The 23,407-nt window shown below is 45.3% G+C and overlaps 2 protein-coding genes across 8 annotated transcripts; one reads left to right on the top strand and one right to left on the bottom strand.

Annotated features, from left to right (window-relative positions):
* The first annotated feature begins 989 nt into the window (after positions 1-989).
* Positions 990-22,697, top strand: gigyf2 (GRB10 interacting GYF protein 2). Of its 6 annotated transcripts, none has more exons than XM_018748833.2 (29): positions 990-1,087; positions 3,670-3,721; positions 4,026-4,155; positions 4,304-4,399; positions 4,771-4,876; positions 5,323-5,428; positions 5,615-5,655; positions 6,491-6,523; positions 11,321-11,497; positions 12,346-12,557; positions 13,084-13,222; positions 13,317-13,568; positions 13,668-13,831; positions 13,953-14,109; positions 14,835-15,001; positions 15,231-15,325; positions 15,457-15,567; positions 15,759-15,880; positions 16,159-16,259; positions 16,523-16,663; positions 16,811-16,945; positions 17,077-17,358; positions 17,928-18,050; positions 18,181-18,408; positions 19,182-19,372; positions 20,429-20,580; positions 21,083-21,276; positions 21,505-21,652; positions 21,768-22,697. In XM_018748833.2, the coding sequence occupies exons 2-29, from the start codon at positions 3,684-3,686 to the stop codon at positions 21,833-21,835; spliced, it is 3,909 nt and encodes a 1,302-aa protein (XP_018604349.2). In that variant the 5' UTR covers positions 990-1,087; positions 3,670-3,683; the 3' UTR covers positions 21,836-22,697. The 6 variants fall into 6 exon arrangements, with proteins under 6 accessions (XP_018604349.2, XP_018604347.2, XP_018604351.2 ...); XM_018748831.2 differs by having other exon boundaries at positions 12,346-12,596; XM_018748835.2 differs by having other exon boundaries at positions 5,588-5,655; positions 11,321-11,422.
* Positions 6,718-10,854, bottom strand: kcnj13 (potassium inwardly rectifying channel subfamily J member 13). Of its 2 annotated transcripts, XM_029255596.1 has the most exons (4): positions 10,596-10,854; positions 9,105-9,209; positions 7,707-8,198; positions 6,718-7,307 (listed from the first exon to the last, which is right to left on the bottom strand). In XM_029255596.1, the coding sequence occupies exons 3-4, from the start codon at positions 8,188-8,190 to the stop codon at positions 6,718-6,720; spliced, it is 1,074 nt and encodes a 357-aa protein (XP_029111429.1). In that variant the 5' UTR covers positions 8,191-8,198; positions 9,105-9,209; positions 10,596-10,854. The 2 variants fall into 2 exon arrangements, with proteins under 2 accessions (XP_029111429.1, XP_018604352.1); XM_018748836.1 differs by lacking the exons at positions 9,105-9,209; positions 10,596-10,854 and having other exon boundaries at positions 7,707-8,276.
* Positions 22,698-23,407: the final 710 nt, after the last annotated feature.

Raw genomic sequence — 23,407 nt, 5'->3', positions numbered from 1 at the left:
AATCATTGCAAACTTTATCTTGTGTATTTTTAATGACCTTTAGGGACAGTAAGTACAACAAAGGGGAGAAATATTCACAAACATGTTAAAGGTCAGATGCATTTGATAGTTTCCCCTTTAAAGTTCAATAGCAAGCAGTATATTTGATATTTATAGCAAATGCATATTTGTCAGCGGGTCATGAACTGACATTTGGCAAAAGTCTAAAGATTATTGTGAAATATTATACGTGTCTTCAAGGAAGTGATGGGTTCTGCTGTCCTGCTCCAGCACACACAGTTTGCATTCTAACAGTTTAATTAAAGCCCATTTTTGAGCTGTGAGAAGGAAGGGAAAGCAGATGGACCAACATTTTAAATAGAAAAGGCCGCTCATAAAAATGGACCTGCGTATTGTGGTATTTTTAGGGCACGCGTCATCTAAAGAATGTCGACATCATTAATAATTTTAATTTTACTGAGCCAAATAACTGAATGAGGTCAGATGTAAGTATAAAGGCCTGACATATTTCCCCTGTGGGACTGATTACTGGCTGGGAGTTTAAAAATATTCTATATATACGTGTATATAAGTGCTGCCTTCGTAAAAATGTGTCCCACACCTAAATACTTTGAGAATGGATGGAGAGACCAAACTTATGTTTAAATGAGTTAATGTATTTCAAATCCTTCCTATAAAAACATGTACAGACTTCTGTAAACCAAATGGCTTAATTTCAATGTATTTTAACATTAAATGAAGAAAATCTTTTGCAATTCACTTTGGACAAGAACGACAGCTCAACAAAGGGTAGTATGTATTGACTCTGAGTTGTACGTTGCTTTGGAGAAAAGTATCTTCCCGAAGCATTCATGAAATATGAAATGATTTCGTCATTTCCAAAAATTTAAATTAAAAAAAAAAAAAAAAAAAAAAATCACTAAAGGGTTATAGCGCCCCCTGTGGCGTCTACGGGATTGATCGCGGGACATCCGGGCCCCTGGAAAGTTACAGCCTGATCACGTGACCAGCGGGAGGCCATCTTGTTGTGGAAAAGAAGAGAGACAGAGAGCTCGCATAGAAATCCCTCACTGTCAGTAAGGCAGAGGTAAGCAAAAAGACTCAAATTAAAGTCCAGTATGGATTAGATGGGGGGGCTGTGGGCGTTTGCTTTTGTTTTAGGCCCCCGTCTCCACCGGTGTGAATCGTTCGGCGCGGTTGCAGGCTCCCGCATGGTGGATTGGCCGCGGAGCTTCGGGTTCAAGTGTGAGGCAGCTGCGCGTTGGGAATCGATGCGGCGGCGACAGGCGGGCAGGAAAGGCCGAGGCAGCAGCGGGATGCGCAGGCCCGGAAAAATCTAAGGGGGGGAGAGAGAGGGATTAACTCCTGTCAGCATTCTTCAGTATGAATCTGCCCGCATTTCCGCTTTTCCCGGAGTCCCTGAGTTGCCCGCACGGAGACGAGAGTGAGGAGGCGCATGCCGAGGGACGCCGTGGCTCTAATTTCTTGGAATAAAGTGAAATTAAAGTCCTCTTGCCTGTGTGTGTGTGTGTGTGTGTGTGTGTGTGTGTGGAAGTTGTGAGACTTCTCGCGCTACTAGTCATCATCGCCCCGGGCGGCAGGCGACCAGACTCTGACTCCCGACAAGACAAGCTGGCGAGCTGCTGAGTAGCCTAACTTTCATGGCTAGCTACTAGCTAGTTCAGCTAATTCCCCCCCCCTATTCTGACTCCCACTGACTGGGTGCCTCTCCCGTCAAGCTGGGAAACTCTTTTAACGACGAGCTAAGTGACTTGACCGAGCAGCTTGCGGACAGCTCGGTCACTGACCAGCTGCCTGACTCTCTCTCTCTCTCCCGCCGCTCGCTAGTCCCTCGCCTGCCTTTCGCTTCTCGGACTCGGGCGCGCGCGACCATCGTGGTCCCTCACGCCGGTCTGTGTTGGTTTGCCCTGCTCGTGAGTCGGGAAGTGGCAGAAGCGCAGAGTCGGTGGTGTTGTCCAGGGACACGGGGCCCAGCTCACCTGTTCCTCTTGCTTCGCTCACTGTTTCTTGTCTCATCTGTTCCACCTCCCCCTTCTCTCCTGTTTGACCTGTCTCACTTGACCGTCCTGTCCCATGCGCCTTACTAACTTGTCCCCCTCTATCTGATGTCTAACTAAACTTGTCCCACTTCCCTCTCTCACTTGACACTCCTGATCATCTTGTCCATCATGTCTTACCATTCTGTTTCACATGTCCTTTCTCTTTCACTTATCCCAGTTGTTTCTCATTCATTCCTCGGGTTTTACCTGTCTCATTTGACCCTCCGAGCCTACTTATCCTTCCTGTCCCAGGTGTCCCACTGTTTCCTCCTGTGCCACCTGTCTCTCAGGGGTCACCTCACTCTCCAGTTTTGCCTCTTGCATGATCCTCGTGTTCAACATGTCCGTCCTCTGTCACCTGTCCCTCTGGTCCCATCTCACCGAAGCCCCTTTTGTGTACTGTGTATTGCTTTGGAAGGCTTCCGCCTTATATTTATAATAACTGAATTGGTAATGACTGTCCTGTATTTCTTTAAACAGCATGTGAAACACCGTCAGTTTACTTAATTTACACAGATTTACTGTGCGGATATGCAGTAAGTGATGCTACAGCATGGGAGCAGGTAAATTAGTGCACTGGACAGTTAGCGCATCTAACCAGTCTCCATCTCTGCAAACCTGCAGCCATGGCTGTGATGTCCTCTGTACAGTAAAAAAAAAATAAAGGGGGAAAAAAGGAGGCATAGCAGTTTGAGCAACTGTTGTGGGCTTGAAGGACCTGCTTTGGAATCCCTGTTTTTTGCTGTAGTACCTTTATTCACGGTACTTACCCTGTATTGAGATATTAAAGAAATACTCAGCTATATAAAAAGATATAGCAAAACACAGTAAGGTGGATGGGAGAAAAACAGCAACAAAATGAAAAGATTATTTCAGGCCACACATATGCATTGCTGTGTTATCAGTTGAAATGAACTTGTATTGAAATAACACAAAGCGATAAGTAGCTGACATCAGCTGTCGGTGAGATCAGTCTTTCACTGCTGAGTTGCAGTTAAACTACGGGTAAAATATGGCAGTTATTTAAACTGGGTTTGAGTTCGTTGTTTTTCGGTTTCTGTTGTGGGGACATGCTGGTTAGTTCATCACAGGTTGTGCCACAGTTTGAAACAACTGCAAGTTTCCTCAGCGGAGCAGATTATTAATTTTCTTTTTGCGGGTAGGTGTAGGGGGTGGACCATGTACCAAAATACGCTTCCAAATTGGGAAAGTAGATTGTGATTACCTAAAATAGACCATGTGGTTGAAATCATATCCGTTTTGGAAGGGTAAGGGTTACGTTCTCTTTTGGCACCTTCTAGAAGATGTTTATCTTCTGATATGGACCAGTAGAGATTAAAAAAAGATAATGAACCAACCAGGAAGTACTTGCCTTGTTCTCCCAGGAAAATTATTGCACTTTTCTAAAACCTTATTAATAGACTTGAGGGATTCTCATCCAGAATCCAGTTCTGAAGATTGAGACAAAAAACAAACCTATCTTTGGTTTGTCTTTCCTTTATGGTTTAGGGTTGTGAAGTACCTTTAGGGTTTGAAACAGAGATGTTCATCTTTGTGAACTACCTTTACTGCAGTTGCCGATTTTTCATTTGTTTTTCCTACATTTCAGAACATCAGGAAATAATGGCAGAAACCCAGACTCTTAACTTTGGACCAGAATGGTAAGCTGAAAGTCGTTACACATCTGCAGACCTGTTTCTTTTTGTTGTGAATTTTATGATGCGATTATTCATTAATTGGTGAACAAGAGTTTCCTGTTTTCACACCTCACCGGCTGAAGAATTTATACGGTTCTTCCCATGGGACCTAAACCCATCAGCAGCTGTACAGTACAGTAGCTGATTTCCGTATGTTTGCAGGCTATGTAGGTGTGTTTACAGCCAGAAGAAGTGCACTCCCCCACCCCAGTGCCATCTTCTGTGGATGACTGTGCTTCTCTTACCTTGCTTTTATTTTCTTTTTCAGGCTTCGGGCCCTCTCCGGTGGAGGAAGCGTGACCTCCCCTCCTCTCTCACCAGCATTGCCAAAGTATAAACTTGCAGATTATCGTTATGGGAGAGAAGAAATGTTAGCACTTTATGTAAAGGATAATAAGGTGAGTGTATTTACTGGAGTTGCTTATATGCAGTTCTGCTTATGAATTGATAGTTCCTTCAGTAATGCACTGGTAATGCTGGGTGTGTGACATGTTATGGTTTCATTCAGTGCTTTTTGATGTATAATAAGTGTTTCTCTACCATCAGATTCCTGTAGACCTACAAGATAAGGAATTTCTGTCCATTTTACAAGAGGAGCCCCTGCCACCTCTGGCACTTGTACCTTTTACAGAAGAAGAACAGGTGACTGCTTATGCATAACCTCCTCAGATCCATCCATTTGTTTTTGCCCACTCTAGGACTGTACTGTTTGGTGCGTTTTCCAAACTGTATGTGCTACACTGGTGAGGACTAATACATTTTAAGGAGGACATTCACTGATTTTAAGTGATACCACATGTTGGGGGGTGGTGCTTGGACACTTTCCTAGGAGTCATGGAAACATGTCCAAAAATCTTTTTTTTGCTGGCTCTCAGGAGGACAATAGCCACTGGATGCTCACTGGAGACCATTTATGTCTGTATTTTTCATACTTTTTCATAAGCAGAATTAGAGTTCCCAAATGTCAAAATGCCTGTGGCTCAAGCTTTAAAGGAAATGTTTTCTGTTTGCAGAGAAACTTCATGTCTGTAAATAGTGCTGCTGTGTTACGACTAACGGGAAGAGGTGGAGGAACTGTGGCAGGGGCGCCAAGAGGTCGAAGTTCCTCAAGAGGTCGAGGTGAGTCTGGTCATAATTGGAGGAATTTATACGTTATCCTCGGTGTGTGATTTTAGGCCTTTACACAGCTTTTATGCACTGGGTCATTGATGGTATAAACGGTGCCAGAAAAGTCAGGGATGGTAATTTGGTTCTACTGATGGTTTGGTAATAGGATAATGGTTTCCGCATTGTTTGGTGGCCCCTCTTCCATCTGTCAGTTGTGTATCTGACGATTCACTTATCCGGCAGCCCTCACCTCAGATGTTTTATCAGTTCTTTTTGACCTGGTCTAAGGAATGAGTGGTCGTTGAATAAAAACACCAGTTCTATAAGATTTAATGTTTTCATTCATTGAGGGAACTAGATGACTACTTGAATGAATGAAAACTTTACCTAGTTTCAGAACTTTTCGTAGGGGATTGCGTATAGGAAGTACCATGACTATGCGCTTTAAATTCTTCCAGGTCGTGGTCGAGGTGAAGGAGGCTTTTACCAAAGAAGCTTTGACGATGTGGAAGGAGGGTTTGGTCGTGCACGGGAGATGCATCGGTCCCAGAGTTGGGAGGAGAGGTGCCAATAAGATTTGTACACCTTTACATGTATTGCTACGTGTTTGCCGAAAACATTTTACCTACATAGATTGTTATAAAATCAATGATCGCCATAAGGTATTTTATATAATAATTGAATTTTCATTACCCTTTTGGCACTTTTCTCTTGTGGGAACAGTAAAGATATTTCCTTTCCCTCCTCAAGGGGGGACAGAAGATTTGAAAAGCCAGGTCGAAAAGAACCAGGTTGGTAGAATCTTATTTCCTTTACCCACATTTGCCGTTATCCAATGTGCAGTAGAGTGGTTTGATTTTTACTGAGACATGAAGCCGCACAAATTTGTCTCGTGCATCATTGCAGCTCATTCAGTGGATGCGGCACCAGTGAGTAGGGATAGGTGGCGCTCTTTCACTTTCAGCCAGTGATATTGAGTTCTAGGGAGAATTCTGAGCAAGAAAAAGTAGCAATACAAGGCTCTTGGGTATAGGAAGAGAGTGCACATTTTCTTTCTTTAGGTTAAAAAAAGGATTTTATTTCTTTAAATGTACACTATATATATGTTATGGGGATGTTTTTAGTTGGCTATAGAATATTTTACAGGCAGTTTAGGTGGTCCAGTAATTGTTTTGTCACTTGTTCTTTTTCATGTAAAATTCTCATAATTGTGCATTTTAACCACCAAAATCTCCTATACATAAAAGCAAGTATTCAAAATTTAAATTCATACTTAAAAAGACATCTTCCATAGAACTGCCTTGAACTTCTCACATTTTTTACAAGCAAGATATAATACAGAGGTTTTCAAATACCATAGTATGTGATTTACATTGTGGAGATGTAATAGCATAGTGTAGAAAATAGTTCATATCTACTGTCCTGTAAAAAAGTTTCTCAGTAGCAATTCTGGTGAGTTTCTTTGACATTTATGCACTTCTGAGACTGTACCACAACTGTAGGTAACACTGGCAACACATTGTTTTAGTAGCACATTGATTATAGATGCCCATTATAATTCATTCTGTGCTCTGACAAATTATCGTCTGTATTTTTTTGTCTTTCATGTCGCTGTGGACCAATCAGAGGCTGCCCCGGCCCATTTTCAGCTGAATCATAGTAAGTGTGATTTGTTTAGCAAAACTTGAAATTGAAACCCTACTCCCAAGCGGTTGTCTTAGTGTCCTTGGAGACATTCTGTTAGGATGAAATGTCAGAGGCTTTAGAAGAGAAAATCAGCTTCTCTTCAGTTTGGACAGCCCTGTGTTAAGGTGAACTCTGGGGGAAACTGATTTTGGTTTTTCTTCAAATTGCTATTCTATTCTGTCGCTTCCATCTCCGTTAATCTGCACCACAAACCCCTTGTCTCCATCCACTTTGGTTTGTGTAGAGTCGGGCAGGACTTTAGCAAAGTTGCCCATGTTGATGGTATACTGACCCAGGGCACCCAGCCACAGTACTGGGGCAAAGCAGTGGTCAAACTCAATCTCTCCTCTCAGGTATGAAGTCCTCTTCTGGCAGCTCTCGCCTGTGTCTTCCTGAGCAGCTGAGAGAAATACCACAAGTTCGAAGTGCGTGGCGCTGCCATCCCGCATTGCTTGGTAAAGCGGGCTGCTTTGGTCGAGTGTATGGTAGAATGTCAAGGGGAAAACAAAGAATGGGCAGAGGTTTCCACCGAGGTTATCCAGGTGGAACTCCACAGTGGACTGGTGCAAAGCCTGCTCTCCGCGGTCCTGGTACAGCACAGCAGTGACGTGCACATCCACTAGGGGGCGCTGCAGCACATTGGTGGCTCGGAACATGAGACAAGCCTGTCCCCTGTGCTGGCCCACTACCGCACAGGGGCTGAACTGGATCGCCCCTGCCCGCTTCTTAGGCCTGGCAATTTTTGCTACAAAGGCCCCTGTGAAAGATGCAGAGATGAGTCAGATTGTCTAAATGAGCAGACACTGAAAGAGCACAACATTGTACACACACATCCTTAGCATGAGGTGCTGACTCAGCTCTCAAAGTGAAATTCTGCTCATGTTTGAGTAGAGTGAACAGGTAGTAGGATGTAACCCTGTGCCTGGTTGTGTTGTTGTTGCTGTGTTGGGTCTGCATCACATGCTTCGCTTCAGTTGTGGAAAGCTGCTGTCCAGCAGGTTGTGGTATTACCTTGGTGAGGGATCACCTCACCTGAGCGTGAACTAAACCTGTTTTAGCTACCCTGAGGTTTCTTTAGAGGTAGAACTGAATAGACTTGCATGGACTACGCACACTGCTGGTGTAAGTCGAGGGACAGGCTGGTCTGAGATCATACCTGTGATGAAGGCCTCCAACATGAGCCCAAGCAGCATCTGTACAGCCAGCAGAGCTATGGCGCTGGGGCAGTCCCCGCTAGGGAACATGGTTCCGTAGCCGATGGTCAGCTGGGTCTCCAGAGAAAAGGAGAAGGCAGCGGTGAAGCTGGTGATGTACTTGACGCACACCACATGGTCTTCAGGTGGGGCATCATGGTCCAACCCCAGGTCCCCATTCAGGTGGGCAAGGAGGTACCATAGGCAAGCGAAAAGCAGCCAGTGGCCCAGGAAGGAGGCACAGAAGCCCAGCATGACCCAGCGCCAGCGTAGGGCCACCACAGTGCCCCACAGATCCTGCAGGTAGAGCTGCCAAGTAGCAGGTGAGCCCGGGGCCCGCGGGGTCCGTAGCGTGCAGCGCCCATCCTTGGTGACGAGGCGCTGGCGTCTGTGTGTGACCTTGGAGGCAAAGAATTTGGTGTCCACATCGTTTCCCTTGGCTGCCATGGCCGGTACTGATGTGGGTTCAGAGGCTGTGGAATAGGCACCAAGTGGCGAGAGCCGTTACCGAGGTGTGTGATTGAGCGATTAGAGCATAATTCTGCTGTGCAGCTTTTCAGTGGCACAGCAGTGAGCGGCGCTGGAATTTCACCCTACTCTGCTGGAATGGAAAACTAGAACTTAAAACTGGAAATAAAGCTGCTTAGAGACTTTGGTGAAAATCCAGCCCCATTGTTTTGCTAGTTTTTGAAACTGCACTCCAGACATCTAAATTATCAGCGAAACAGAAGCGATCCTCAGCAATATCTGATGGTCACTCTTTAAAAATTCATAAACTTCTCAATTGTATTTTGGGTGCAAAAAAATGAATTCTAGCTGTTTGTTACAAGTTTTTTGGCCATGTCTTAACAGGAAGGTGTTAGGTCTCTTTCCTGGCATAGGTCAACAGTGAACCCAAGTAAAACACACATGTAAGGATGTTTGTGTGTATATATACCTGCTGTCTCACTCCATTATGTTTACAGTCCTTGAAAGAATAATGAACTTTGGTTTGTTCTCAGCATGGTGTCATTCCACAGAATGAAAGCTGGTGACCACATAATACAATCAAGGCACTAACCGAAGGTTTGAGAAACGGGAGGTCCATTGTCAGCCAGAGAGACGAGTCAAGCCAAAAAATGGGGAGATAAACAGAATGAGATGATCAAAAAGCAAAGCTATTGCTTCAGCGAAGAAATGACTGATTTAATTTGTTCTTTAATGCTTCTTATACCACTAGGAGAGGTAGTAGTACATTTTGTATGCGTTGCCCTTGACGCTTTCTAAGTAATTGCTTAAGGTAACTGCAGATACTTTTAAGTACAGATAATGCGAGTGCAGAATTTGTAAGAAAGAAGCGTGGAGCGCGTCTCCAGTCTTACCCGTAGCGGCGTTCGTCAGGGAGCAGGTCTTCAGTCACTCCTGCGTCCGGGTCGTGTGGCGAATTGAGCGGCACAAGTCACCTTGAAGATCTGTGCGCCAAGAACCTGCAAAGACCAAAGAGTCTTATGTGCTGTGAGATTTAAACAGCCCGCAGAAAAGCGTTCGTTTCGCTCGCCGGTGCTGCAATACAAAAGGGTGCCGTTTCTATTTCCGCGCTATGGCTCGGGGTGAAAATCAGTCGTGTAGAAGAATTCTGGTTGGTTCTGAGCAAATGAAGAGAAAATGCACACATCAGCTACCAGTGTGAGATGGTGAACCCGAACTTGCACTTTTATCAGTCTAAGTTTGTTGTGTTTGACCAGGAAATTGTAAGAATAACTTGTCTCCCGCCCCCTCCTTTTCCCTCTTGATTGAATCAGTGGCACACTTATACCTTGAAATTGATTAAAATCCCCTTTTCTTATGTTTGACAGCTTTTCTTAGGGCTGTCACCTGCTTATTTTCTGCATTTGTTCAATTGGAAATTTTGAAGCAACCTTTGGTAATGACATTTTTAAGCACAATACAACCCCTCAGTTGCGCAATACTAAAAAGCAGTGCTTTGTTTGTCCCCAAAGAAAGGGGTGACAGTCTCCTTGAATTGTCTGTTAAGTATCATAGGTTCCATCACATGAGAGGCATGTGCTCTGTTTTGCTGGAGGCTTCTAAGGGGTCAGGCTGTCAGGATGCTCTTCCTGTAAGACAGGACAGCTCTTTGGCCTGGTCAGAAGCAGTGCTTAGATGCATCAGCTGCAGAGCTGTTGCTTTGGGTGAAATTCATCAAGGCGGTTGGTCACGCTGCTTTATTTCAGTGTGGACTTGTGCTCATGGGTCCCACTAGAATCAAATGTGCTCCACAACCCCATGGGCTGCAACAGATTGACGTCCTGTCGGAGCACTCAAAACATCAACCCCACACTGCAGTTTGGATGTCCTGTGGAGCTGTTGAGTTCCTTGAAACTTTCCAGAATTGTGTGTCTGAATATTGTTGGCTTTTTTCTTTTTTTTTTAAAGATTTGTAATGGAAGTAAGATATGACCTTGCAATTTATGGTTAGTAGATCACTTTTTTTCTTTATGGAATTTAACATGTAGGTTTCTTGAAGGTAATTACAGGTTTGACGCTCCAAACCCTTGTTGTACAGCACGCTAGATCTGAATTTAATTGCTGGCGAAGTTTCAAGTAAGATTTATTTTTTAATGTTTTGAATTTAATGAAGTTCATGAAAAGATATTTTGAAATTTGCTCTATTCTGTGAAGTTGCATAAGAACTGTAAAAGGTAAACTCAAAGTAACCAAGCTTTTTCCTTTTAAGTCTTTAATACATCAAAACATTAATGTTGCCTTATTGCTGTTGTCTTTCTGCTCTGTAGGGTTTCTGTTTAATGCTTGTTTTGACACTGAAGTGCAGTTGTCTTCATTCTGCCTGGTAGAACAATGAGGTTACTCACCAGAAGCTGTGGTTTTGTGATAGTGGGTCACCCTCGATGGTAGTGCCCTGTCACCAGCGGTAGGCGAGTGGGTGGGGTGGGGTCCGGGAAAGGAGAGGGGGGTTAAAAAAAAGAAAATTGAAGGATCGAAAAAACGAGTGGTAAATCCCAAGAGTTCCTCGCGGAAGCAGGACAACGTGACGCCAAAAGGATCTTGGCGGTGATGGCGCAGCAGCGAAGTTGGTTCGAGCCCACCGCTCTCTCCTTACGATCTGAAGCCCCCAGCTGAAGCTGATTCGATTGGTCACATTACTCTGCATGTGGCCAATTAATACTCCCGGAAGGAGTGGGGGTGGGGTGAGGGGTTGTCGGGGGGGGTGGGGGCACCTTGTCAGAGTCCACTGGAAGAACCCGTTGTTGCTTGGAAACCTGAGTTTCTCAACTCTTGGGCAATGAGGACAAACTGAGTTACTGATGGGAACGGAGTTTAAGATATGAAAGGAATGATTATAAGGCTGTCTTTCTCCTCAGCTGGGTCATACCTCTGCAGGCTTCACAGTGCTGCAGCAGTCATTTTTAAGAAGGCGTGTGAGCTGTAGACCTAAAAACACTGCTTGCTTTAAAACTGCTTAACTTGACCCTTTATTTGTTTCACCTGCAGTCTGTGCTGTTATTCCTGTGCTGTCTGTAAGTAAGATTCAACTAATAGCTGCTCTTTCTCTCACTCTCTGTGCCATCTCCCACAGTAAGGTCGAACTACGAGGACAGCGGGACAGGAGCAGCTAGGAAGCACGAATTCACGCGGTCGGAGAGCGAGAACTGGCGCACGTCTCGCGAGGAGCACAACGGTGAGGACGATGAGGGGGGCTGGCGGCTGGCAGGCTCGCGACGGGACAGTGACCGGTGGCGCCCCCACAGCCCAGGTGCGGCAGACTTGGCCTGGTGCCCCGCCCACCTCTACCCATAGCTCGCTTCTCTCAAACTGATTTGCAGTGCCAGGCTGTGCTGCCGTTTTGCTTTGTCCTGTCTACCACATCTTAGTTTTGTGCATTATCTGTACCATTGTTACCTTGGTTCAGATACGAATTGTGCCTTGAAAACGTGTACTGTTTTTAAACGTCCTTGTTGCATGTACTACTTAGTGAGAATAGGAGTTACCTAAAATTGCCTTTGCATTTAAGGTGTTACATCTTAAATATTAACTCCATTTTGAGTGATTTTATCTCTTCCATTCTAACCACCCCTCCCCAACTTTAACTTTGTTTATCTGTGTAAGTATTTGCCTGCCTACTGCAAAGCTTTTAAGTCCCAAGAACATTTGCCGCTTTTGTGTTCACTTGGCAAGATTAGTCTCCTGCAGATGTGTGAATGTCGGTGTAACCTTCCATAATCTTATTGGCGCAAACCCGAAGCCCCAATCAGCAGGAAATGATTTAAAGACCATGAATGTCATGTTTTTAAGAAAGAGTGCCCTCTGCTGCCTAAGAAGGCTAAGGCGAGTTTGAAAATGTTTCTGGTAAGCATGAAGTGATGAGGGAAAGCCTTTAATTTCTTCGTCTTAACCAGACACCCCAGAAGTCCTGCTTCCACCCACCTTTATACTCTTTTAAATGTGGTGAGTTTATTTAGCTGGTTTGATAACTAAGCCAAAAGTGCTGCAATGGTAGGTAGCTTTGTTTCATCCCAGTGTTCTAGAAGGAGCTGAAATGATGCACATTTGCGTTTTCTTGGTTTGAAGCCTTTTGGCTTGTTTCACCATCTGTCTCTGCAGACGGGCTGCGGTCGTCAGGCTGGCGGGAACACCCCGACTCCCGGAGGCGCTTCCCTTTCGACTCCCGTGAGGAGGAGCGAGGCTACCGACGGGCACGCACAGGCAGCAGCAGCCAGGATGAGGAGAGGGACGGCCTGCCTGAGTGGTGCCTGGACGATGCTGATGAGGAGATGGGCACCTTCGACTCCTCCGGCGCCTTCCTCTCTCTCAAGGTGAGGGGCACAGAGCTCTCGAACCACCTGTCACGGAAGGTAAGGGAGCAGCCATGCTTTCTTCATCGGGGATCTCTGGGGCACCCCCGTCAGATAGTCGGTCACTTTTGATTTTTTTTTTTTTTTTTTTAAAAAAGATATGAAATTTACAGTTGTGTGCACTGCAAACATGAATACATACTCAGTCCTTGGAGTCTTAGTTTGGTTATAATGTTACAATATTAATTTATGTGTTGTAGTGTATTTCATGTACTTTGTGTGATTTTAAATTATTTATAGGATTCATGGTATAAAGTGTGTTTTTGCTTCTTTCTGTTGAATTCTGCAAGTCTAGTCTTTCCGAAAGAAATAAATTAGCCACAGGCTAATTGACAATAAAGGCTCTAATTTATCACTATGCCACATTGCTTTTTAAAACATAGTTGACTGATGGGACAGTCGGCTGACAAAGAGAGCCAGCACTGTGGTGGTGTGGTGAAGGTTTCTGCCATCTGGCTTCATTCCTAGTTGCTTTGCCCCCTAACAGAAGGCTCCCAAAGAGCCAATTCCAGAGGAGGCGGAGCTCGACTTCCGGCCATCGGAAGAGTGTGAGGAGCGTTTAGAAAGGGAGGATAATGACTCAGACGAGACCAAAGAGACAGAAGAAGCCCCCCCTAGGCAGGAAGGTGAGTATTTCTGCTGACCTGAAGAATCCCTTCTAGGCCCATAAGACATCTCGCTGTGCAGGTTCACAAACAGATTCCTATTCTCTCTTTTCAGATTCGGGAAGGTCAGAGGAGGAGGTTGCACCCATCCCAACTCCATCCGCTCCGTGTCAGGCAGAGCCCCCGGCTGACACACCCTTACCTCCCAGTCAACCAGAAAGGGTGGAGACACCTCCCGAGAGACTGGAGAGACAACCTCCAGTTGCTGAAGTGCACCCAGAGCCCAGAAAAGCAGTCCATGTTGCATCCACCTCCAGCACTCTCGTGGAAGGAGCTGCTGTTCATCATGCTCCATCTCTGCTTCCAGGCAAGTTCTGGATGCAAACGCTGCTCCCTAAACCTTTTTCATGTATATTTTGCTTTGTTACATAATGTGTTTTGCTTCACATTGTATTTTTCTCTGCAGAAATCCCTGCTTCAGCTCCTGTAATGCAGCAGAAGCCTCCAGAGGTGCCTTCAGTAGTGCCTACCCCACACTGTTTCCCAGAAGATGTCTCCCAGATTGGGAGGCCAGGAGCCCTGTTACATGTGGACACGGATGACGATGAGGGACTGAAGCATTTTGAGCAGGTGAGCTCACCGCCAGGCCACCTTTTGGATTTGAACTTTGAAGTTTTAGCTTTCCCAGAAGATTTACATCAGACTTCACTACACCCTGCTGACTTGTCCTCCTTGGCTCAACACCTTGCAGGAGGCAGAGAAGATGGTGGCATACCTCCAGGACAATGCTGTGGATGACGACAGGCTCACAACCAAGATGGCTGAGCGGGTGAAACCCACAGCCTTTCCTTTAACACACGATGCAGCACTGAAGTGGTTCTACAAAGATCCGCAGGGAGAGATACAGGGTAGGTAGGGTAGGAGTCTTTCTGTGGAGCAAACATTCTCTCCCTGGAGTGTTGAAGGGTTTACAGACAGGCAGAGGGAACTTCAGCTTTGCAGAAAAGATAGTCTGGATGTTTTATTTTGTCTCATAACTTTTTTGGGCTTCAGTGGAAGAAGTCTTGCAGCATACATTGTCCTTGGAGGTGGGAAGGTCAACTAATAATAGCTTTCACTTAACAGAGGTTGGATTATCGGCCTCCCAAGTTTGTGCTTGTTTTTAGTATATTTGCTGTTCCTCACAAAAGGGCAAACAGTATTTAACTGAAGTTCTTGCATGCTCTGAAGTTCTGAGAGCTGTCATTGTGATGTGTGCTTTTCTCCCTCAAACCAACTGCAATTTTAAGTCGACAGCAGTGTATGAAGAGCAGCGAATTCTAGGTTGTCTTGCTCTGTAATGTCCTGCGTAAACTCAGTCCTCTGTCTGCACGTGTAATTAAACTTGGATTTAAGCAATGTCCCCAGGTCAAGTTGTTTTGAGTTTCCATGATGTAATTGCAGTAAGCTTTAGGACACTCTTGTGATAATTTTAAATAAAAGAATTGTGTATTTGAAGCCAAGTAATGTCCTGTAGTTGGACTCACTCCACTATACACAAATCAGCTCAGTTCTCTTGTATATACGATGAAATGACAACTTTCCCTTTTGTCCTAATCAGTGCATTCACATTTCTGCCTTCTGCTCCCCTCAGGCCCCTTCACGAACCAGGAGATGATGGAGTGGTTTCAGGCGGGCTACTTCACCATGACACTGTTGGTCAAAAGGGGGTGCGACGACGTCTTCCAGCCCCTGGGCGAAATAATCAAGATGTGGGGGCGGGTCCCCTTCACACCTGGCCCAACGCCACCACCGTTGTTGGTGAGGAGGACATGCTTGAGTACTTGATGTTAAAGCATTTATATAAATCCATGTAAGGTGCCTAGTACATATTTTGTTACTCTTACATTCATTCGTTTAGCTGACACTTTTTTCTTCAAAGCGACTTAACTGTAACCTTAACATTGTATCATCTCTGCAGCTCAATAAAGTTAGTTGCAATGGCTTTATAGGTTTGTGTTTGTGTGTGTGTGTGTGTGTGTGTGTGTAGGGGGATGTAGACCAGGAGAGACTTAAAAGGCAGCGGGAGCTGGCTGCAATGAACCTGTACCAGTTGCAGCAGCTTCAATATCAGTACCTCCTCAGGTAAGTGGTGGTCATCCAATGGGGGGTAGAAATTGCAAACAGGAGGCACCCTTTGCTGCAATCACTGTTTTCTGCTCCTTACCGGTGGCAAAGCAGTACCGTGTGTTCCTTTCCTACCTCGCCCCCTGCAGGCAGCAGTATGCCCAAGCCCTGGCACAGCACAAAGCCACAGCCCTCGGTGCCTCCCAGCAGCAGCAGCAGATCAACCTTCTCCTCCAGCAGTACCAGGCACTCAAAATGAGGTGGGCAGCAGACTCGGGCAGCTTACTGAACTTTTGCAACATATGGGAATGGAAATATTTGCAGTGACATCATTGATGGGAGAAATCAATCATTCCATCTCTTTCAGATTTAAATACAGACCAGTTTGTGATCTTTTTTCTCCTCTCTTGCATTCTTTTCTCTCTTTGCTTATGTTTCTGTTTTTTTGTAGAACATCGGAACCCCCCGTGACTCGGTCCATGTCTGTCCCAGACTCAGGTTCAGTCTGGGAACTCCAGAACTCAACTTCGCAGCCCTCTGCAACAGCTGCTGTGCAGCATGTGGCACACAGCGGTAGGTGAAAGGGCACTGGGATTTACTAGATGTTGCTGTATTCCCTGCCATCTTGTTCAGTATGAATGAAAAGAACAGACACAATTTCTGATGCCATACACGGCCCATCCATGGAACAAAGGACACCAGAACAATGTGTTGGGAATAATGGACGGCAGTCCAAATTTATGATACAGTAGTTCTCTTTTGCACTTTGCTTGTACTGGTGGTCAGTTTCTTAAATGGTTGTCAAAACGCAGTAATTTAAGGCACCATTTTAATCTGGCTCTTTTATTCAGCGTGGGACAGTGGCAGCGTGTGGGATTTGCCCATTGACTCTATGGCACCTGCGCCAACAATTGAGCAAATGCAGCAGGTGGAGAAGGCAAAGGCTGCCAAGGTAGGCCTTTTCTCACGTGTCAGTTGAGCTCTGGTTAGAGCCATTTTCAGTAGTCCAGCTACCCTTTGCACCTAAAAGAAGGGAGCTGGAAGGCCGAGGTGTGATGTTAGCAGACGTCAAAACAGATATCGCCCAACTCTGTCAAAAGATGTAGTTAAGGCTTCCACTTGTGAACGTGTCTGCCAGGATATGTGTCACAGTGGTCACCTTGGGCCAGAAGCTTTACATCAAGTGCGGTGAAACTCGTAAACCCCCCCTCCCAGATGGAGCAAGAACGGCATGAAGCAGAGCTCCAGGCTAAGAGGGAGGAAGAGGAGCGCAAAAGACAGGAAGAAGCCCTGCTCCGGCAGCAGGAGGAAGAGCGTAAACGCAGGGAGGAAGAGGAACAGGCTCGACGCAATAAGGTACGAAAGTTAGGTGACAGAATGGTTAAGAGTAAAGCAAGGTTAACTCTACTACCTTCAGCATATGCTGAGATTTTAAAGTGTTGAAGTATTCCACTGACATCTGTGAAATTCAGGTGGGAGTCTTACCTTTATTTCTGTGTGCAGGAGGAGGCTCTAAGACGCCTCTTGGAACAAGAGGCAGCGCTGCGCAGGCAGAAGGAGGAGGAGGAAAGGCAGGCACAGGAAAGGAGGAGGGAGGAAGAGGAGAGGAGGCAAAGGGAGGAGATGCTCCGGCAACAGGTAGGTTTGTTAGTGGTGACTAAAGGCAAAGCAGATTCAGGCTAAACCGAGATGTCAAGTCTGAGGAAGAAGAGGACTATTACCAACACCTGTAGGTTGTTTGCTGTTAGTGATGGTGTGTTTCTCCTCAGGAGGAGGAGCGAAGGAAGCAGGAGGAGCAGCGAAGGCTTGAAGAGGAGAAACGTCTGGCAGAGGAGGCAGCAGCGCGGCAGCGGCTACAAGAGGAGCAGAAGAGGAAGGATCAAGAGCAAAGGAGGAAGGAGCAGGAGCTGCAGAGGCAACAGGAATTGCAGCGGCAGCAGCAGGAGCAGCTGAAGAAGGAGCAGGAGTTACAGCGGCAGAGGCAGCAGCAACAGGAAGCGCTGCGCCGACTGCAACAGCAGCAGCAGCAACAGCAGCTCGCTCAGATGAAGGTAGACCGGGCCTTGGGCACAAAAGGAACAGTTCCTGCTGAGGATCACTGTGACTCAGTGTTGTGCCAAAACATATCAAATTCTGATTTGTCAGAATTTTGTTGCCCCCTCCCGCATGGAGCCAACTGGTACATAAGAAAAAGAAAGCTGTGCTTTGACATGTCCACAAACTGGAGTGTTTTCAGTCACATGCTTTGTGTGGGTTCTGGTCCTCTTTAGTGATGCTTCAGTATTTCAGTACTACAGCTTTAAATAGGGGTGATGTGGTGCCTGAGCGCACAAAACTGGTGACTCACATCTCTTGAGTTGTGGGTTCCAATTAGGGTCAGTCTGTGTGGACTCTGCATGTTCTCCCTATGTTTCATTTGGGCTACCTCTGGATGCTCTGGTTTCCTCTTACACCACAAAGACATGTTTCAGGTAGACTGGGAACTCTAAATTGCCCTTAATGTACATTTGAGTGTGTGTGACTAAACTGCTGTCCCATCTAGGGTGTACCCTGCCTTGCACACTACATTTGAACCTGCAGCACCCAATCGGTGTCATCTTGTTCCCTTTTAACACTGCAGCTTCCATCATCCTCAAAGTGGGGCCATCAGTCATCCTCAGTACAGCCACAGACACAGAATACCCTCTCTCTGGCTGAGATCCAAAAGCTGGAGGAGGAGAGGGAGAGGCAGGCCCGTGAGGAGGTGAGCACCAAGGAGTCCTTGTCGGATGTTTGCTAAGCTAACAGGTGTTTGTTTTTTGTTCAGAAGAGGGACAGTCACTCCGTGCAGGTGTTGATTTTGTATATGTACCCCCTTTCCCACCACCCTACAGAGGCGTCAGCAGCAAGAGTTGATGAAGGCCCTTCAGCAACAGCAACAGCAGCAGCAGCAGCAACAGGCCAAGCTCTCGGGTTGGGGCAACATCGCCAAACAACCGGCCGCCACCAAGTCCCTGCTTGAGATTCAGCAGGAGGAAGCCCAGCAGATGAAACAGCAGAAGCAGCAGAAGAAGGAGCAGCAGTCGGGTGGAGGCCAGCAGAGCCGGGCACAGAGCCGAGCTGTGAGTTCCTTGCTCCTTTTTCGCACTCAGAACCCCCACTGTGCCTCACCTCTGCTTTCAGTCTGACCTTTGTTTCTGCTATTTCACTAATAGTAGCATACAAAGGCATCCAAATGCTTAAGGCATTTAGCAGTTGTGAAAAAGGTTTTCAGATTGGGTTTTTTTTTCCCTTCTCATTCTGCTTAACAAAACTTCGTTATTAGTTGGGGCCCTATTTCTCTAAGATGTGATTGCTGAAAGGCAAAACATACATACATGGAGATGTGTATAAAGCTTCTCTTATTCAAAGTTCATAATGCCTGCCCTCATTCCCCAGGCCTCATTTTGCCCAATTAATACTGAAGAGAGGAGGTGACATTTCCTCTGCCTGCTGACTGAAGCAGCAGGACCCTGCCTCGCACTCTGACGGGTTGCTTCATTAACCCTTTGGAAAAGAGGGCACTTTTCTCTTACCTTAGTTTTTGTTGACACTGTTTCCAAAGTCAGAGGGGTTATCTTGGTGATTTGTTTAATTTTCTCTATTCTGTGTCAGTTTCAAGTTTTTGGCTGAATTCTTACTAGTTTAGCAGGTAGAACTTTTCTTGAGGGGAGGAATTATACAATTTGTTGCCCCCTCCTTAGCTTTGCTTGCATGGCACCTACACCACACCTGAGCGACCCGGTGCTCTGATGGTGATGTCCAATTTGCAAGCTGATCACTGTGAAGAGGTTTTAGCTCTGTTAGAAGCTGTTTTTCATACAGACCCCTCCCCCCTGGTCATTACCTCCCACAGACTACGATGGGTAATTCGGTGTGGGGGTGTGTCAACAACAGCACCCCCCAGTGGATCAGCTCAGATGTGGGATGCAGTATTTGGGGCAGTCCTGACTACAAAAGCACTGTGGGCTTCTGGGATGAGCCAGTGAAGGAGACAGTCCCACCCTCCAAGAAGAACACCAAGAACAAGAGCAATGCCCATGTCAGGTGAGGCTCACTGTGTAGATGATGGAGCCATTCATTCATTTTTGTCCTTTTCAGCGGGCACATTTCCCAAACTGCACGTTACAATGCTGAATGCTCTTCATAAAGGATGTGCTATTTTTTTTAAATGAAGCATGTTTGGGAGTGAGTCTTGAGAAACTTCCTGGAAGACCCAAAAAAGTCCCCCACCCCCCGAATTTCACGAGGGTGTGTTTAACATGCAGGGTGATCTTTAAGCCTTGGATCTGTTGAGGATTGCTCCATCATTTTGTATCTTTATAAGGAGCACCTTGTAGCCTGTTAATGACTAAGCATATCACATGCCCATGAAGGCCATGTAATTCTCCATGTAAGACATTCGGTCAAATTTAATCTGTACAAGATTGACTGACTTTGAACAGTCCGCAGGTGTTTTTTTTGTAAAAGCATTTCGTTTTACGAGGCAACATGCAGGTGGTCCCGACTTACGATGGTTTAACTTACGATTTTTTCGGCTCTATGATGGTGAGCTGGCGATGGACATCCCACCCACCCCGGGGCAAACAGTATGTGGAGCGATATTCTCTCGTGATGCTGGGCAGCAGCGATCCAAATCTCCCAGTCTGTCATGCGGTTGTGCTTTGTGCATCCATAATGTCACAAACGCCCATCTGTCTCTCTTGCCACTGGTTAGAAGAAGGCAGTTACTCTTGAGGAGGAACTCAGGATACTTGCCTAGCATGAAGATGGCAAGCCCGTAATTGCCATCGCCCGTAATGGCCATCGCACATGTGCTAGGCTATGATGTTTGGTAGGTTAGGTGCATTAAATGCATTTTTGACCTACAATAGGCTGTGGAATGTAACCTCCTCATAAATCGGGGACCACCTGTATAGAGTTTTTGTGACATAAATATGTAAATGATATGTTTATCTTATTAACAGTTCTTTATTTTATTGTTTAAACAATAAAATTGTATTCCTACATTCAGTTGCTCAAATAGTAGCCTATCAGTCTCTGGGCAGATGGAATGTGTAGGGATCCATGTGTCTTCTGACTCTCCTGTGTGTTTGTGTGCAGTAACTCCTTGAGCGGACGAGCCAACAAGAAGGTAGAAGAGGAGGAGAAGAAGCTCATGAAGCTATTCCAGGGGGTGAACAACAGCCAGGACAGCTTCACACAGTGGTGTGAGCAGACACTCCACACACTCAACACCGCCAACAACCTGGACGGTGAGAGACATGCAAACATGGGACCAGCGTGTGCTGTGTCCACATTGCTCTCTCTAACTTTTACATTCCTGCTGTTGTGCTGTCAGAGGCTCTTCCGTTATATTTCACTTATAAATTCCTGCCAGCAAGAAGGGTCTCAGAACACATTTCATTCTGAACTCTTGTATTGATTCCTACAGAAATATTCTTCGTGCCACCTGTCATGATCATCTTCGTATTTCCACGCTCTGTTCTATAGGCAGCTTCTTGAGTAATGTGTGCCTGCAAAAAATGAGTAGCATTAAGTAAAAGCTCTACTTTCTAAGTCTTATCTGTAACTCCAACCTTTGTGTTTTGTGAAATGCTTTTTCTTTGCTCGAGTTGTATGTAACTTTGGAGAAAAGTGTCTGCTAAATAGCATAACAAATTATGCGCATGATTTACTGAGGTGAACCAACGCATCCAGACTGTCTCACAGGCACAATAAATTGGCCTTTTCTCCCTTTTCCTCCTCTTCCCATAGTTCCTACATTTGCCTCTTTTCTGAAAGAGGTGGACTCTCCCTACGAGGTCCATGACTACATCAGAGCCTACCTCGGGGATACGCCAGAGGCCAAGGACTTTGCCAAGCAGTTCCTTGAGCGTCGTGCCAAACAGAAAGCCAGCCAGCAACAGCAACGCCAACTGCAGCAACAGAAACAGCCACAGCAACAGCAAGTGAGTGTGCAATGGGCAGTCATGTGACATACATCCCATCACAATGGGAAAGCTTAGTGGAGCTCTGAGCTAAGTGCTGTATGCCTGGGGCAACACTCTTCCACATAGAGATCTCAAAATACCAAAAACTTAAAAATTTCTCGCATTTGGCTTTATTGCTGACACATTTTAACCACATACAGGCATTTAATAGTGTTTTTATTTAAAATATGCCCTCATCATTTAAAGGAGTCCGTCTGGGGAGTGAACCAAACAGGATTGCAGTCCATCTTCCAGTCAAATCACGCAGGCCTGCAGCAGTCCAGCTTTGAGACAGTGCAATCGGGGAAAAAGAAGAAAAAGCAAAAGATGGTGCGAGCAGACCCCAGTCTCCTAGGTGAGAGGTGTCCACAGAGAGGCAGTGTCTAATCGTGATCTGATGACCATTATGACCATGATGATCTTGATTTTTTTTTTTTTTTTCCCCCCTCCCCCTCCTGCACACTCCCTAGGTTTTTCTGTGAATGCAGCGTCAGAACGATTAAATATGGGAGAGATCGAGACTGTGGAGGACTTTTGAGGATCCGTTGAACTGCTGCCTACCTTATGTCAACTGTATTCATTCTCTTCAAATTTCATTTTGTCAACATTTAAAAAAGAAAAAATCTTCAGCCCTTTTTTTATGTTGAATTTAAAATGGGAAGTCCCTGTTCACCTCTGGGGTATTCTTGAATTCCATTTCCTGCCTTTGGCCAAGTGACAAGCAATCACACAGTTGATGGTATTCCATTTTGTGGATTTTTTTGCAGAGGGATGGTGGGAGAGGGGGGTGATCTCAAGATCTCTTTATGGGATCATGAGAGGTGATGGTCAGGTCAGCCAGAGGTTCCAAATGTGACCCTCTGTCCTACCTTCCACTCATTGAGCCCAAAGGGCCTGCGAAAGAGTATACAGCTCTACTGCTCTCCTCTCCCAGCTGCTCACTACTGGTGCTTCTATCGTAAAACTGACCCAACCAGAGGGAGGTGAGATTCCTTACTGTGTGTAGAGGGCTGCATTCTTGAAGGAAAACAAGGAATTAAGGAATTGTATAACCTTTATATTTATTTAAAGCTTTTGATCTTCCATTCACCCCCCCTCCCCTTCTGCCAGTCTTTCCTGGGACATGACTTTGATGGAGAATGCCCTGTTTTAAGGGCATGTTCAACAGATCCAAGTAGATATCAATTTCCTGTAAAATAATAGCTTGTTTAAGGAATAAACTTTAAATTCTGCAACTGTATTATAAAATATTGGAATGATGGGATGACTGAGTCTTACTTTATCACTTCTTGAGGCAACTTCTCTGGTACACAGTTCTACAGGAGTTCTTTGCCATTGTTTAAAAGAAAAACACTCTGAACAAATGAGTGTGTGCAGTTGTATCGATTGTTCATTTTCTATCTGCAAATATTTATTTTCCGAAATGGAATAAAATTTTCATTTTGGCAAAGATTTTTTTTTTTTTTTATTTAAATATCTCATATGTCTGTGGGATTCAGACCAGGTATTGAATGCACACAGAAGATGTGCTTTGTGAAATAAAATTAAATTCCTCATTGAAGAAAGGAAACTATGATGAAGGGGAAAAGTAAGGAACTTACAACTGTACATTTGGATGTAATCACAAAAGCTGTATTGCTTGGGTAAGTAAAGTTCCTTTTTGTTTTCTAATATCACCTGGATTGCACTCTTTGTGCTGAAATGGTTTGGATTAAAGCCCATCTTAAAAGCAAGGTTGTTGAAACATGAAGAAACAGTTTGCCTCTTTTATTGTAGGGGTTAGAACTGGTATTGTTTCTTGCCCTTAGTGAACTCATTTATTTCACCATTGTGTTCAGAGATTTGCTAGACCTTAGAGCAGACCCAGGTTTTACTGCTGGTAAGTAGCAGTGGAAAGACTGAAAAAGCTCATGAAAGTGTCATCCATTGAATACCGAACACAGGTTCCTTGTATATAAGGAGCACTTGTATTACAAGACATTTGTGTTCAAGAGCTTATGTTTTTTTTTTTTTTTTTTTTTTTCTTTTTTCCTCCCCTTTTCTCTCCTCGAAATTTGCTTAGAGTTATCAACTTCTGTGCATAGAAAATGCATTACGGGAACAAATTTCA

The sequence above is a fragment of the Scleropages formosus genome, chromosome 10 (assembly GCF_900964775.1).
Source record: "Scleropages formosus chromosome 10, fSclFor1.1, whole genome shotgun sequence".
NCBI classification, from domain to species: domain Eukaryota; kingdom Metazoa; phylum Chordata; class Actinopteri; order Osteoglossiformes; family Osteoglossidae; genus Scleropages; species Scleropages formosus.
This window is presented reverse-complemented; position numbering and strand designations above follow the sequence as displayed.